We start from the raw sequence: 16907 nt of genomic DNA, 5'->3' as shown, positions 1-16907 counted from the left end.
GCCGTCACTAAAGTAACATGCCGAAGACACCAGACCTGACACCCCACCCACTCACACCTGGTCAATGAGTCATGGTTCCTTGCTCTAAAGTCTCAGTGCTGAGTGCCAAGCGAGACATTAACAAGTACCATTTTTTGACAGGTCAAAATTTCAATTTTTACTACCCAACGCTAAGCGTTGTTGTCTAGTCTAAAAATTTGACTGGATTGGCTCTGTGGATTTGGTCATGCATCAGTCAATATGTAAAACAAATGCATTATAAACCAGTATGATAGGTAAGGCACTAAGGGATTTGAGAAACCAATGAAAAGGTGACACACCATACGAATGTTGGTAAGCATGTGCCAGAGGCCTGCCTCAAATCTTGTCAGATCAAAGAACTGAAAAGACTTAGATCCTTCACTTGGTGATTAGCAGTAAAGCATGCCAGGGAGTGGGCGATTGCCGTGTGTTTCAGGGTTTTGCATTTCAATCCCTAGGACACACAAGGTGCAGGTTCAAACCTGGCCTTGGACATGTATTAAGAAAGGCACCTCTCACTGACGGTAGGGCCTTGGTGACATTAAGTAATGAACAAGTCCCATGTGGTAATTTTGGCAGCCTTTGATTCGTTGAGGAGTGTTTGTTTTCTACCAATATAGTGTGCATATCTAAATGTCACACGTAGGAAAGTAAGTCAGCATTTTACCAGTTTCTCCCAGTGAAATATTCTTGAGTACGGGGTAAAACATGAATAATTATCAGTTTCTTCCACCCATAATACTGACCACCAATGAAAGTTTTTTAAGTACAGAATTAAACAACAATCAACTAAAGTTTCAATAACCTGGTCACACAAGACTTGGGTTCAATTCCAGTCTTGGACTGACAATTTTCCGGATTTCATTGCTGTACTTACAGGCCACTTCCCTCCCAGCAATATCACTCGTCACACATGGGTAAGTTTGCCAGGAACTCACCAAAGGTTGGTGGTTTACTTCAAGCATTCAGGATTCCACCACCCATAAAACTCACAACTACTGCATGTTAACAATTCTTGAATACGGTTTTAAACAACAATCAAATAAATAGAATGAAAATAGGTCTGTACCTCTGATGTGTTGGACATGAGGCTTCAGTCTTGCAGAACTGTGAACTTAGGACCGTTCTCTCACAAGTAGACATCTTACTGTATTTTTCATCTCCTTTGCACAAACCAGCTGATTAATGCTATCAGTATCAAATCGGACATTAACAGGTATTAATTAACTGAGAGAATTTTAAAAATGTAATAATGTATATTTTGTACACGTAAGATGATAACATGAAAAATACATAAAATGCCAACAAGTTTGAGCAGAATTTTGTACACCCATGTATAGCTATAAAAAGTGTTACAAATGTATCAAATTTCTTTTTCAAAATGTTGTACAATATTTTTCTGTTTTCCGTCAGGCATGCTTCAAAGCTTCTTTCACACTCAAAGGTGCCAGCTTTTCCTTGTTAGCGTTGACAAATGTCTTCACTGCAGCAGGGTTGTACCGAAAAAAATTCCTTAGGGCCCAGCCGATGGCTTTCTGTATGAAGAACTCTTTTTCGTGGCAACACAGTAAACAATACCTGAAAACCAAAACAGGCCATAAACTTTGATGTATGAACAAAAGAATGCGCTTAATTTGACGACACTGAGAATCACACGTAGCCAGTCTTCCTATATCATAACCATACTAGTATTACAAAACGCACATTTTGCTTGATTTTATTTTTCCCAATTAATAAACAAATATAAATACCTAAAACTGCTTGCAAACACTTGAGTTTACTAAGAATGGGCCTGCTCACTGACCGGAAGAGCCTGTCCTTGTCTGTGTTTTCATTATAGCTAAGCTGATGTAAGATAGCTGACCGTCTGGTCCACATATTCTCATCTGTGATCCACTCATCCATGACGGGGACAAGGGCTTTAGGGTGAGCTGCAACAAGTCCTCCGACAACTACAAGAAAAACAACGTGTTCTGCTTTCAGAGAGTTTCCTTCAGCTTGAATTGTAAATTTATAGTTGAACAAGATGCTGATTTCATAACTCAAAGGAGGCAATATCGATCATTTTTCATTCAAAAGTACAGATGTTCAGCCATATAAAGACCATACTTAAGAATACTTCACTATGCAGTCCTGTTTCAAAGCTAGAATCCAACTAAATGCCTTTTCTGGCATTATTAACAAATGAGAAGAAGATGGCACTGTTCATATGTTCTATGATGCATGACATTCGCTTGACATACGTTTTGAGGCCAGCATATCCACGGTATCCCACCAACTCTGGGTGACAATCAAACTGTGGACACAGTCCAGCGACTCCTTACTCGTCTTCACATCTGGACCTATCAGGGTTTTAAGGTGCTTAGCTCCATAGTCTATTCCAAACATCTGAAATTCCCTCTCGCTCTCCTGCCACAGGAGATGCAAAAGGTGCCGGACTTCATACACATTTAGTTGTGGGCTCTCTGCCAAGACCTACAACTCAGTCACATGATGCTGAAGCAATCTACTGTACAGTTAAAAATGATAACAATGCAATGATCTACTAGGAGATCAGTATGTTTGGAAATTAACCTAATGTTCATTATTTTGGGGGGGGACACTTGACTAAAAGTGACCCTTCTATTTTTCTATCTGAATAAAACAAAGAAAAATTAATCTGCAGATTGTCTATATCATCCAATACTAATACATGTAATAGAAAACTGTGCAGAAGTAATTGTGAACAGTGTTCAATCATCGTTGACAGTGTTCAATCAACAAAACCACTGTTCATTCATTGTTTAGTTGGGCATGAGAGTGGGTGTGTTAATTTGGCTCTTGGTTCGCACAAAAAAACTCCCAACAAAAGTGCAAAAATAACAAGAAATAAGCACATACACAAGTATAAATATTCATTACATTCTAACCACCAGCTAGACAATGTATACCTCCTTATCCAGAGCTCTTCTTTCTGGTGCTTTTAATCCAAAATAAGCAAACTGGCCCCTCATATACTGCTTGATCTGGACAGCATTCTTCGCATTTCTGTTATCACCATAGCGTTTTCTAAGGTTTTCAAGAATCTGCTTTTCAGGGGTGTTTTTCTTGTCACGCACAGCTTTAGTAGTCACCACTTCAGCTACAGCCTTCACAGGTTTTCTGGTTCTAGGCACTTTTGGCATTGTAGACACCTAAGTGGGCAAAAACGAAAATCACACCTGAACATAAAGCAAATCTTAATACTTACAAGCACTACTTCAGTCTCAAGATCTAAAATAAGGGTTATCTTTATATGAGGATGCAGATAATATGTATATCTTTCTTCAGTTGTACCCAATTTGCTGTGTATCAGTGGCTCTTTAGCAAGCCTCGGATTACGTTATCACAGCCCATATATGCAAATCCACCTTGATGCTACCAAAGTACAAATACATGAATCAACCCTGATGCTACGGCAGTCCAAATACGCATATCAACCTTGATGCTACCACTGTCCAACTGCGCAAACCATGATGCTGCTACAGTACAAATACACATATCAACCTCGATGCTATGACATTCCAACTGAGCAAACCATGATGCTACTACAGTACAAATATGCATATCAACCTTGATGCTACCACTGTCCAACTGCGCAAACCATGATGATACTACAGTACAAATACGCATATCAACCTTGATGCTACCACTGTCCAACTGTGCAAACCATGATGCCACTACAGTACAAATACGCATATCAACCTCGACGCTACCACAGTCCAACTGTGCAAACCATGATGCTACTACAGTACAAATACGCATATCAACCTCGATGCTACGACAGTCCCACTGTGCAAACCATGATGCTACTACAGTCCAAATACGCATACCAACTTCGATGCTACGACAGTCCAGCTGTGCAAACCATGATGCTACTACAGTACAAATACGCATATCAACCTTGATGCTACGACAGTCCAACTGTGCAAACCATGATGCTACTACAGTACAAATACGCAAATCAACCTCGATGCTACCACTGTCCCACTGCGCAAACCATGATGCTACTACAGTACAAATATGCATATCAACCTTGATGCTACCACTGTCCAACTGCGCAAACCATTATGCTACTACAGTACAAATACGCATATCAACCTCGATGCTATGACAGTCCAACTGTGCAAACCATGATGCTATTACAGTCCAAATATGCATATCAACCTCGATGCTACGACAGTCCAACTGTGCAAACCATGATGCTACTACAGTACAAATACGCGTATCAACCTCGATGCTACGACAGTCCAACTGAGCAAACCATGATGCTACTACAGTCCTAATACGCATATCAACCTCGCTGCTACGACAGTCCAACTGAGCAAACCATGATGCTGCTACAGTACAAATACGCATATCAACCTCGATGCTACGACAGTCCCACTGTGCAAACCATGATGCTACTACAGTACAAATACGCATATCAACCTCGATGCTACCACTGTCAAACTGCACAAACCATGATGCCACTACAGTACAAATACGCATATCAACCTCGATGCTACCACTGTCAAACTGCACAAACCATGATGCCACTACAGTACAAATACGCATATCAACCTCGATGCTACGACAGTCCAACTGTGCAAACCATGATGCTACTACAGTACAAATACGCATATCAACCTTGATGCTACGACAGTCCCACTGCGCAAACCATGATGCTACTACAGTACAAATATGCATATCAACCTTGATGCTACGACAGTCCCACTGCACAAACCATGATGCTACTACAGTACAAATACGCATATCAACCTCGATGCTATGACAGTCCAACTGTGCAAACCATGATGCTACTACAGTACAAATACGCATATCAACCTTGATGCTACCACTGTCCAACTGTGCAAACCATGATGCTACTACAGTACAAATATGCATATCAACCTTGATGCTACCACTGTCCAACTGTGCCAACCATGATGCTATTACAGTACAAATACGCATAGCAACCTCGATGCTACCACTGTCCAACTGTGTAAACCATGATGCTACTACAGTACAAATACGCATATCAACCTTGATGCTACCACTGTCCAACTGTGCAAACCATGATGATACTACAGTACAAATATGCATATCAACCTTGATGTTACCACTGTCCAACTGCACAAACCATGATGCCACTACAGTACAAATACGCATATCAACCTCGATGCTACGACAGTCCAACTGCGCAAACCATGATGCTACTACAGTACAAATATGCATATCAACCTTGATGCTACCACTGTCCAACTGCGCAAACCATGATGCTACTACAGTACAAATACGCATATCAACCTTGATGCCACCACTGTCCAACTGCACAAACCATGATGCCACTACAGTACAAATACGCATATCAACCCTGATGCTACGACAGTCCAACTGAGCAAACCATGATGCTACTACAGTACAAATACGCATGCCAACCTCGATGCTACCACTGTCTCACTGCGCAAACCATGATGCTACTACAGTACAAATACGCATATCAATCTTGATGCTACCACTGTCCAACTGCGCAAACCATGATGCTACTACAGTACAAATACGCATATCAACCTCGATGGTACGACAGTCCAACTGTGCAAACCATGATGCTATTACAGTACAAATATGCATATCAACCTCGATGCTACGACAGTCCAACTGAGCAAACCATGATGCTACTGCAGTACAAATACGCATACCAACCTCGATGCTACGACAGTCCAACTGCGCAAACCATGATGCTGCTACAGTACAAATACGCATATCAACCTCGATGCTACGACAGTCCAACTGTGCAAACCATGATGCTACTACAGTACAAATATGCAGATCAACCCTGACACTATGCTATGAGAACAGTCCATACACCTGGATCACTCTCAGTGTATGCTATATACATCCACAGACCCTAAATCCCCACCCTACCACTGTTCAAACAGCCAGCATACTATATTTACCATACTACATGTATTTACAGCTATGGATACCTATCACCAAGATTTCGTCCATGCAGATGGACAGTGTCATGTTATAATTTAAGCTGAAGGAACACTGTAAGCACAACAAGCTGAGTCAAGATTTCAGGACTCCTGCTAGTTCATTCAGATATAGAAGAGACAGGGAAGGGGCTCTTACAAGCTATAGCGCAGCTAAAAGGGGGGACTTACAGTCCTTGCCAGACTGAGTATTCATCTTGTATAGCCAGGTCAGTCAGCCCAACGGTGCAGCTAGCATCTACTGTCAAATCACGCCTTAGTTTGTGAGAGTCCCCACCATGTCTCATCCAAACCAGCATGATTTCGCGAGATTCCTCAAATGATGACTTGCCTTACAATGTACTATAATACAGAGCCTGGATTAAAGGAATACAAAATCAATTCTGATTGGCTGGTGTGAGAGATTGGCAATCCAGGTTATGCATGACCTAAACTGAATTTTAGGTATGGCAGATTTACTGAAGCCTGACCAAGGCTTTGAGTTTTAACCCAGGAAATCCTCTCTACACTGTCAGCCAATCAGTGTCGATTCACAACGTATCCCTTTAAGGATTCTACATCACTAATAAGGGACAGCAGGCAAGTAGCATCCTAAAGACTTTCAAAGTAAACGTCTGGAGTGAGGGTGATTGCAGATGTAATCATTTTGAGCTGCTCGAATCACATTAAAGTGCGCCTCAACAACTCACAGATTCTGAGACTTTATGAATGTAAACGCTGCATCTCCGTCTGCATCTCCATTCTACACGGTACATTTGTCTACAGACATTAATTCATTTTACTCCACAAAGCAGCAGAGGTCTTAAATAAACAAATGACTTCACGCAACATCAACAAATTATCATAAATATGGCAAGATTTGTCTATGTAATCACCATAAATCATTCAACGGAATCTTCTGCTACATGTGCTCCGGCTTGTTCACAACATCCGCCACGTGCTCAGTTAGTTCCCGCGTTGTCGCGCTTGATTGGCTACAACTCGTACATTTTGGGGTCCATCGTCAAAAAGCAACAGTCCTCCCAAAAAAGCGGGAAGTTCAAGATAAAAATGTTCCGAATATCTGTACTGGTTTTTTACTGGAGAAACAGAACTGTTAAAATGAACGTTTCAGTCAGATGCGGTATCTTATCATGTTATTCTGAATGAATCAAATGGTTAGCTTATTTTTCTTACATGGCGTTGCGACTCATGTTAGGCCCAGGAACCAGGATGTGTTACGGGTTTATGAGTACAAGGTACGAGTGACATTTTGTCATTTGCCGACAGATGGCGCTGGTAGTTGGAAGAGATCTGACAGGAAGACGGCGGGAGACACGACTTGCTCAACGCGAAGGCTGTTTAAACGTACATGTAAGTATCGTGCTTATAGAAATAGCTGTCTAGCAGTTAGCAGCAAACGTTTTCCTGTAATTAGCAGAAGTTGTTATTATCTCTCCATTTACATTGTTTCATGTGTTGGGACGTTAGGCGTGATGTGTGAAAATTCTAATTGAGCCGATAAGTTTTCGTTTCCTTGTTCTGATTTACTAAGCAATGGTGTGTGACTGTGAGGGAAGTTACCCAATATTCTGTTTACAGGACATGCAATTCTTAAAGAGAATGTTTAAGAAGATCAGGTGGTCTCTATCACCCGATCCGTCTTACAGAATACACAGTGGCAGTGGTGTAATTTAATTTTTTTTTTTTTGGTGCCTGCCATCCTGGCAGCTTGCACCTCCCACAAGGCACTTTTCAGAACGAAGTGTGCATTCAAATCCACTTTGAAACGGCTGGTTTTAAACTTTGTGTGCATTAGAGAGAATAGAACCTTTATTACCACTCCTGCAAGTATAAATCCATTTCAGAGTCGAAATGTTGTTGAAATCCACAGAAATATTTTCTTCTCCCTCAAAATAACTTTGTGCAGTAATGGCACATCTGGTGTACTTAAATATCAGAACTGTGTGCCAAAAGATACGGAAATCAACTTAAGATGACAAGACCACAAAATGACAGCAAAACGACAGTGTCTTAAATGACAACTAGCAGTGATTTCATCGGTCATCATGGATGTAAGCACAATTTGCGGAGTCAATTGATTCTAAAAGTTCCAGTCAAGGCTTGCAGATATCATGTGCACATCTGCTCGTTATCCATGTTTTCTGCCTGTGGCCTCAGATACATTCCGGATTTTGGATACACTCTATGTGTCGTGCATGCACACCGCGATTTTGAAGAGAAAAAAGTCAACACTTGATCAGGTTTTCTGCATATGTCTAGTCTAAAATTGATTGAAACTTACAGATGTGATAGACCCATCTCTTCTCAGTCTACACCAGAAATCGTTGTGTGCCGCTGTTTTGGAGTGGATTTAATGGCCAACTTCATTACACAAAGTGCTGACGTTACGAATTGAGTATCAGAAATGGTTGAAAACAGACCTCAATGTTTAATTTAATTGAACTATGGTCATACAGCCTAATGCGATCAAATGATAGAGAACTGGTAGCTTTACCTTTGTTTTGATTTTTTGGAGCAATGTTCATTCGAAAAAGGTGCACTGCACAAAATTGCAGCTTCTCATTATCAATGGATTTGATGTTAAAAATGCTAACCCTACTGTGCCCCTCTTGTAATGGATGTATGCATCGTGGTTACCGTACCACAAGGAACACGGAGAACACATCAAACTTCCTCACCCAGTGGCAGAACTCTTATGTGGCAGAGGCACAACAACAGAAGAGTAAAAGGGTAACGCATGATATCTTTCGGATGTTATGAGTTCAATTTATTTATTTAAAGTGAAAATGAGTATCGAGAAAAAGTGGCTGCCCGATCGGGCAGGCTACGTGAGCCTATATCATGCCTGCAGCAATTTTTGCCTGCATTTGGCATGCGGGCAGATGTTAGGTTACACCACTGAGTGGTATAAACTTTGATATTTTCCAAGAATACAGGTGGATTGCTTTTGATGAACATAAGAAGAATATTGTACACGATAACTGATTATTGTATGCTTCAAATGTTACGGCTGTGCTCAGCAAAATACAAGAGATGACCATAGCATTTAGATCTACATAATGTATTTATTTATTTGTTTGATTGAAATGCTTAAATACAACGGCGGCAAGCATTATGGTGTGAAGAAACCGAGGAAGCCAGGATAAGCTGGACTTCAACTCACAGTGGTTGCATTGGTGAGAGTCTCCTGGGTCTGGTGAGCCGTGCTAGCACGCTAAACACGTTGGACAGTGGGCCTCCCCAGTGTACCTGATAATAAGGATGTCAGTCCTGGGAGTCGAGAATGACTTGGTCTAGTGAATGGTGACGGAATAGGAGTCTTAGGTTTTTTTGTAAATTCTGTGTGACTGAAAGACAGGTGAGAGATTCTCTGAAAAATCAGGCAATCTTGATAAGGAAAATTCTGTTATCAGTCATACCAGCATAGCATGAGAAAGTGTTGATGTTGTGTCTAGCAAAATGAGTAACTTAGTCATGGTTCCACACTTTCCCACTTTGTGAAGTGTTTATGATGGGAAAGTTCTTGAATTTGTCTGCCATCTCAATTTCTCTGGGTGTCACATGGTAATAATCCCCCTGTTTGTCTTGGATGCCGGCTTTAGCCCGGCCCTGCTTTTTAGAAGCATTGTAGAGCCCTGCTTTTTAGAATCATTGTAGAGCCGGTATCCTCCAAGGAGACGCCTGGTACAATCTGGGTACAGAGCTGTTAGGTTGAAAGATGTAGCTCTGTGCTCAGATTATTCTCATGTGCATTCCTCTCATGCTGGCTTCCTCTCTTGGCATACAAGGGAAGGTCTGCCAGCATCCTGCTGATGGTTGTAGGTTTTCTCCAGGCTCTGACTGACTGGCTGCTCTTGTACAAGTGAAATATTCTTGAGTACGTCATAAAACGCCATTCACTTAAATAAATGTATAAATAATCATTTATCAGATGAAATAAAATTTAAACATACCATTACTTAAATTAGATGACTTCAAGACAACGGTCTAGCCATTCACAAAAATATTGTCAATTTAGCAAAGGAAAAATGGATCCTATATGAAAGTAAAGTATATTGTCATTTGATGATTTATGACTTCATATGTGATGTATCAAGGGTTATATGACTTAAAATTGCAATATTACTGTGTTGAAAACAGTTCTTAACCTGTTAGCATTTGGCAATGTAATGCCTAATAAGACTTGCTAGACAAACTTGCCTTATGACTACCCTGTGAATTTCTGTGGCTGTCTAAGATGTGTACATGGAGAAACAGGCTATTACTCTTAGCGAGGATTTAAATAAAGCTTTTGCATTAACTTAGAAAGAACACAAAGGTAGCCTTGAGGAAGTGTTTACCCTCAGGGGGAGATAATCCACAGGATAAACTGTCTGCATTCCGAGACGGATATTATCGGCAAACACAAGCTCCTTTCCACTGTTATGTGGCTGTATGAGGTTTACAACTCTATACATCAAGTGCTGTGAAATGTGTAGTATTCCTGCTGTGTTTAAAATAATAACTTCTAAATTGACTTTTTATCACTGGCACTCCTTGTTCCCTCCAGTTGTAAGGTTGAAAAATTGGAGATTCACTCTTTGCTACTGCTTGTAATACCTCGGTGACACAAAGCAATCAGTGATGCCTGCGACCCTTGAGAGTAACATTTGTCTAGGACCATTTCTTCTCCACCAATATGGTGTGCATAGAAACCATGATCAGTGATGGATTGGTTATACTTTTTATCTTCATTATGGGTTATGTGTTTATTGCGTCTACACTTTAGAGCAAGGAAATATTGGCAAGATAAAGGTTTTAGAAATATACAAGCTCTATATTATTCCCCTAGATGTTAAACATCATGGTGCAAAATTGTATTCTTTAAGCATTCAGCCTGGGGTATTCTAGGCATGATTGCAACATTAATTATCCAATCAGCTGAAAAAATAGTCTCACAAAAATGCCTTGATGGATGCCGGTTGGAAAGCAAACAGTGGAAATTACATATAGGGGAATGGCTTATTAGTACTACCGTATTTCCTCAACCTTTTCGCATATGAAAGATAACTTTGATAACAGGGCTTCACAAAACATTTGATTTTATTAGTTTACAGAGAATAATGCTCTCAGAATATGGTTAAATAAACATCTTGCATACATGTGAAAAGGTTGAAGAGTTACAGTACATGTGCATGGAGCATCAGTGTTTTATTGCTAGCCTTTTGTTAAGATTACATGTATAATAACGGGGATGTTCATGGTCAAGGCATCTTCAATAGTGAAGCTTTTACACAATCATTTACATGCACATGTATATGGATACGCGGATAGGATGATTTGTATGCTGCCTGGAACAAGCACTTTGCCCTTTGATTGAGACGGGTGCTGTGTAAAGTAGAATATTAATATTTACATGTTACATCCTTGGATAAATACTACATGTGCATTTAGTATGTGCACATGTGAGACAAAATATAGATGCACTTTTACAAGTATTTCAAAATTTGCCAAAAATATTAAAACCATTTTGAAATGTTTATGACCAAATAAACGTTTCAGAGCAACATCATATAATATTGATTACCTATACGTGTGTAACTAACTGTGGATAGAATATTCAGATGTATAGCCTGTGTTGAACCATAAATTACATATGTATCTGGAGTCCTCACTCACTGATAAATGATATCTGCATGCTGTTTGTGGTCAGTGTTATGAAATATAGCTCACATTGTTTACATGGTTTTGATTTGTAGACGGGTCAAGCATATTCCTGTTACACAAGAGCTTTGATTTGACCTTTCACCTATGGTACTCGTGTCTCATGACACCAGGTTACACTGACATGTCAACTCACACGCTTCCTTAGTCAATCTCTGTTTAAATGTAGCAGTGGAGGCAGATTTTTATGTAATACGGCTATAACAGTGCTCGAAAATTTGTTTTTTATTCAAGAGACATTTGTCAGTTAGTGACCATGTATTTTAAGTCCTGAATATTAGTGCTAATTGTCACCAAAGCCCTGTGAACAGTGACAAAACGTGTATCTGCGACTTCTCTTGCCTATGGCTTGAATTGAACTCAAGCCTTGTGTGCCTCGTTTTTGGGGTCAGACACTTTCCAAGGAGCCAAGTACTGCTCCCATTCATTATGTGCATGTACCAATACAGTATACGTGTATCTGTACATTTCCTGATTAGCCCAACTTTAGTTGAAATTGAATTTGTAGAATATTCAGTTTATAATAATTTTCTGAAACACGTTTAAATATTTATCATAATAATGAAAGAAAAAAAAAGCAAAAGCGAAAATGGTCTTAATGTTAGCATTTCTATTTGGAACAGCAGGTCCGTGGTTTGTGTAAAATGATGAGAGAGCCTACTAATGTGAAAAAAGAAATGCTTGTTTTCAGTCAGTGTCATTTATAAATTTGGTGATCAATTATGACACGACAGAATTTCAATTATTGTCAGTATTGTCGGGTTTATCTGTGTCATTACAGTGTATCTGATGGGACCTGTAATCTACCCGTACATATACCATATGTTTGTCAAACCGAGTAAATTCCCACATGCAATATTCTGTATATCTTTAAGTGAAGAAAATTGTTTTTTAGGATGGCAGGTACCATAAATTACGTTGACATGTATTTAATTTTTTCTGTGCTGTGTATGATTCTACGAAACTTTGAAAATGTGATTCCTGCCCTAGTTTTATCTGAATCGTGAGGTAATGTGACAATTTCTAGTTCGAAGTGTTTTGCTAGGCTGTATAAGGGTGTCACATTTCTCAGCACTAAAGGAAGTTTTGCACATTGTATGGGTGCAGCTGTCAACTTATCAGGTTATGATGTCCTATGACTGGCCAAGTATTTAATTTACCATGATCTGTTTCTTCCTGTGTTAGCAAAGTGAAATATGACATGTACAGACTTGTTTCCTGTGAACCAAAGACCATTAATGAGTGACAGATTCATATTACATACATATGTGGGAGGATATCAACATCTGTCATATAGCTAGGTCGTGGTGACCTGCCTTGGCCTGCATCCATACATTTGTATTCCTTGTTCAGAAAAAAATGCACAAGTTACACAAGTAAAATTTTATCCTCCATATGTGTGAGCAGTATTTCTGTACAAACATTTGTGCCGTTAAATTTCAGTGTCAAGAGAGGCACATAATGCCCTAGTTCTTGAACCTTTTCAACTACCTCTGTGAACCAGTGAAACATTCTGAGTGAACTATTGAAGGTAGAGAAAATAATTTGCACAGTTTTTGAAGCTTGCTTCGTTTAATAAGTCAAACAAATCATTCTTAGCATCATTTTCAAAATATAAGGAATTTTATGTGTAAATTTGGTGGTTGCAATGGGTGAAGTTTACAGTAGGTACATTTTTCAAGTTTCTGAACCTATGTTCTGGTATTAAGATATATGTGCTATTTATGTGTCCACAGTGTTACCAGTAATCAGTAAATTAATTGCGTTTTCATCATTATCTGTAGACTAGAGCTGCATGCTCTACAATCAAGGTTCAATGCCCATTGAGATTTAATAGTTACTTGTAGAGCTTAATGTTACAGAGCAATTTGCATGTACAATTTGTATTCCTGATGTTTCTTTTATGTACTTGGTACACATGTATGTATCATTATGACATTCAAAATATTATACAAGTATCAACAAGCTCTTATTATCTACAGGGTCAAAAATGCTTCTGTAGGCGCTGCTTTAACTTTTCAGGAATTATTACGGTCAGATTTGCTAAACACCCAATTCTGCCCATGAATAGTGGACAGATTAGACAAAAGTGTGAGAAAATGTTTCTTTTTTTTTTTACATTTTTGACTATATTTTGAAAAGGTCTAATGGTAAGTTTGCACTTATTTTATTGGCTGAGTGAAGACTCATGAGTTCGCTGGTATGGATCACACAGGTATGACCTTATATCTGGTTGTCTGACTGCTGGTATCCTTGTTGTTTTACCCACTAGTATGGTGCCCATATCAAAAATAACCATGAATGCCATTTAAAACTCTGTCAGATTAATTAAATATATTAGTAAAGAAATTTTAACGGATAACTCAATTTGATGACATTAAGGCTGCAAAGTACACCAAGTATATACGGGGTTGGGGTGGGGGGGGGAATGAACAAATGTACATTTATATGAACATTGTCTACTCCCTGGGGTATACATATTATGATCAGCCTGGACATTGTATATTTGTGTTTGCTGTGGCTGTAGATCATGGGCGTGGTGAGAATGCGCTACCTGAGATGGCTTGTATATTGTACTAGCACACATCTGTTGATGTTTGAGGATGGAGTGATGCCAGCCAGAGTGCATGTATCATGTGTTATTGCAGATGTCATAAAAACACAGGTAATTGTCATGAAGATCCCAGATCCCAGATCCCATGTCAATGAAAATACAGAATCTTTTATTTATAAAAGCGCGGCCCTGCTGCAGTTTTGTTAATGAGACTTTTATGTTTAAGGCTTTGTTTTTTACACTTCTGAGACGCTGTCGAGAACTTACATAAATTTTGTTTAATCTAATACATTTGAAATACATTTTCATAACTCCACACATTGACAACTTTTAGGCTTTCATTCAAAACTGTCTCAATTTCCATAACAGTTTTAGCACTACAATGGATACTTGTGTCATCAACAAAATTCTCAACATGATAAGTACATGTGTTATTATATTTTGTTACGTGTACGTACAAGTACATGTGTTATTATATTTTGTTACGTGTACGTACAAGTACATGTGTTATTATATTTTGTTACGTGTACGTACAAGTACATGTGTTATTATATTTTGTTACGTGTACTTACAACAAGTACATGTGTTGTTATATTGTGTTATGTGCACTTACAACAAGTACATGTGTTATTATATTGTGTTACGTGTACTGACAACAAGTACATGTGTTATTATATTTTGTTACGTGTACGTACAAGTACATGTGTTATTATATTGTGTTACGTGTACTTACAAGTACATGTGTTGTTATATTGTGTTATGTGTACTTACAACGAGTACATGTGTTGTTATATTGTGTTACGTGTACTGACAACAAGTACATGTGTTATTATATTTTGTTACGTGTACGTACAAGTACATGTGTTATTATATTGTGTTACGTGTACTTACAAGTACATGTGTTGTTATATTGTGTTATGTGTACTTACAACGAGTACATGTGTTGTTATATTGTGTTACGTGTACTTACAACAAGTACATGTGTTATTATATTGTGTTACGTGTACTTACAACAAGTACATGTGTTATTATATTGTGTTACGTGTACTTACAACAAGTACATGTGTTATTATATTGTGTTACGTGTACTTACAACAAGTATATGTGTTATATTGTGTTACGTGTACTTACAACAAGTACATGTGTTACGTGTACTTACAACAAGTACATGTGTTAATATATTGTGTTACATGTACTCACAACAAGTACATGTGTTATTGTGTTATGTGTACTTACAACAAGTACATGTGCTAATATATTGTGGAAGGTCATTTATATACATGATGAAAAGTAGTGGTCCCAATGTTGAGCCTTGTGGAACACCTGTTTCTATTGTCATCTCCCCTGAAGCTTTTCCTGCTACATTAACCACACATTTTCTGTTCTGGAAATAAGACTTAAAGAATCTCATGTCTGTGTTGTGGAACTTATACACTTGTAACTTTTAGTAGGATTGAGTGATTTACCATATCAAAGGCTTTTTTTAAACCAAGCGTACCAGAGCCAACTATATTTCCATTATCAATTGATTTACGCCAGCATTCAGTAATTTTGATTAAAGCAGTTTTAGAGGAATGTGATTTTTGAAACCTAGACTGATCCTTGAGTAATGTCTGAAATGTTTCCATGCACTCATAGAGATGTCAGTGTTATCTTAAGACAATTTGTTCTGATTTCAACTGCACAGCACCAAAAACTAAGCTTTCTAAAGAGGTTTAAAATTTCGACTTAAGTCAAAAATGACTTTGTGGAATCGGCCCCTGCTGTCCAACGTGTAGCAAGAAATGGTGCATGGTGTCTTGGGCGTGTTATTCCAGTGAGGCAGGTGAGTAGAGGAGTAAACTTACTGTGTGGAATCACGGTTGCAGGCCACTGAATTTGGCACGAACGAAACAGTCGTTTGTGTGTCGGGTACGAGGACTGTAATTGTGCAGACAGATAGATCTGTTACACTGATCTGTCCCCTGGAATTATCCCAAAAATGCAGCACTTGAACTGTACAATGTTAAACAAGTATAGAGTTAGCCACACGAGGATGCTGGCCGTCCTTGGCGTATGATATCACGACAGGACTGTTGAGAGGTTACAGACATAATGGCAGATTCACATGTAGGCATGGTGAGGTATATGCTGCGATGCACAGTGTCTTGGGCATGTCATTCCATTGAGGCTGCCGAGTAGAGGAGGTTAACCTGCTGTGAAAAAATACTGTTGTGAGGTGACAAACAAAATTGCAGGGTTACATGCAGGTATGATAAGGTAGATGTACAGGCCTGGTATCTTGGGCATGTCATTGCAGTTAGGCAGCCTTGTAGTGGAGGTTAACCTGCTGTGAGGAAACACTGTTGTAGTGTGACAGACAAAATGGTCATTGAAACATATACCTACGTGTATAATAAAATATAGATGTTTACAATTGCAAACACAGGGCAATGTAGAAAAGATGCAAGACAATGCACATGTGCATCATCTCACAGCTGTCATGACCTTGTTTTGAAATACACGTCATGTAAAGCATTCAGATTCCAAAAAGTTACAGAATGTAGAAATGAAAACCATGCTCCTTGTTTAAACACATATTGGGCTGAGCCAGAATGATTCACATTAGATCCAGATAGATTTATTTCACA

At 39.0% G+C, this 16907-nt stretch overlaps 2 protein-coding genes across 4 annotated transcripts in view; one reads left to right on the top strand and one right to left on the bottom strand.

Moving 5' to 3' along the window:
• Positions 1 to 1293: 1293 nt before the first annotated feature.
• On the bottom strand, positions 1294 to 6960 carry LOC135468892 (uncharacterized). Of its 2 annotated transcripts, none has more exons than XM_064747355.1 (5): positions 6893 to 6960; positions 2952 to 3194; positions 2265 to 2496; positions 1826 to 1973; positions 1294 to 1599 (listed from the first exon to the last, which is right to left on the bottom strand). In XM_064747355.1, the coding sequence occupies exons 1-5, from the start codon at positions 6893 to 6895 to the stop codon at positions 1431 to 1433; spliced, it is 795 nt and encodes a 264-aa protein (XP_064603425.1). In that variant the 5' UTR covers positions 6896 to 6960; the 3' UTR covers positions 1294 to 1430. The 2 variants fall into 2 exon arrangements, with proteins under 2 accessions (XP_064603425.1, XP_064603424.1); XM_064747354.1 differs by lacking the exon at positions 6893 to 6960 and adding an exon at positions 6707 to 6834.
• A 343-nt stretch (positions 6961 to 7303) lies between these two features.
• Positions 7304 to 16907, top strand: part of LOC135466692 (fibrous sheath CABYR-binding protein-like) — a 54490-nt gene continuing 44886 nt past the window's right edge. Inside the window, exon 1 of one of the 2 annotated variants that reach the window (XM_064744332.1) lies at positions 7304 to 7370. The gene's annotated coding sequence lies outside the window, so the exon portion shown is untranslated. Of the gene's footprint in view, positions 7371 to 13171; positions 13255 to 16907 lie in introns of those variants that run through there. The other variant, XM_064744334.1, reaches the window with a different exon arrangement.

Source organism: Liolophura sinensis, chromosome 6 (genome assembly GCF_032854445.1).
Source record: "Liolophura sinensis isolate JHLJ2023 chromosome 6, CUHK_Ljap_v2, whole genome shotgun sequence".
Lineage (NCBI taxonomy): Eukaryota > Metazoa > Mollusca > Polyplacophora > Chitonida > Chitonidae > Liolophura > Liolophura sinensis.
The sequence above is the reverse complement of the archived record's forward strand: the minus strand, read 5'-3'. Positions and strand labels throughout refer to the sequence as shown.

Bases quoted from the DNA above. Each gene is read 5' to 3' on its own strand.
- LOC135468892 (XM_064747354.1), bottom strand. From the start codon at position 6,772: ATGTACCGTGTAGAATGGAGATGCAGACGGAGATGCAGCGTTTACATT. The intron at 3,195-6,706 runs GTGAGTTGTTGA...TTGCCCACTTAG, and splicing joins TTCATAAAGTCTCAGAATCT to GTGTCTACAATGCCAAAAGT. The intron at 2,497-2,951 runs GTATACATTGTC...ACTGAGTTGTAG, and splicing joins GAAGAGCTCTGGATAAGGAG to GTCTTGGCAGAGAGCCCACA.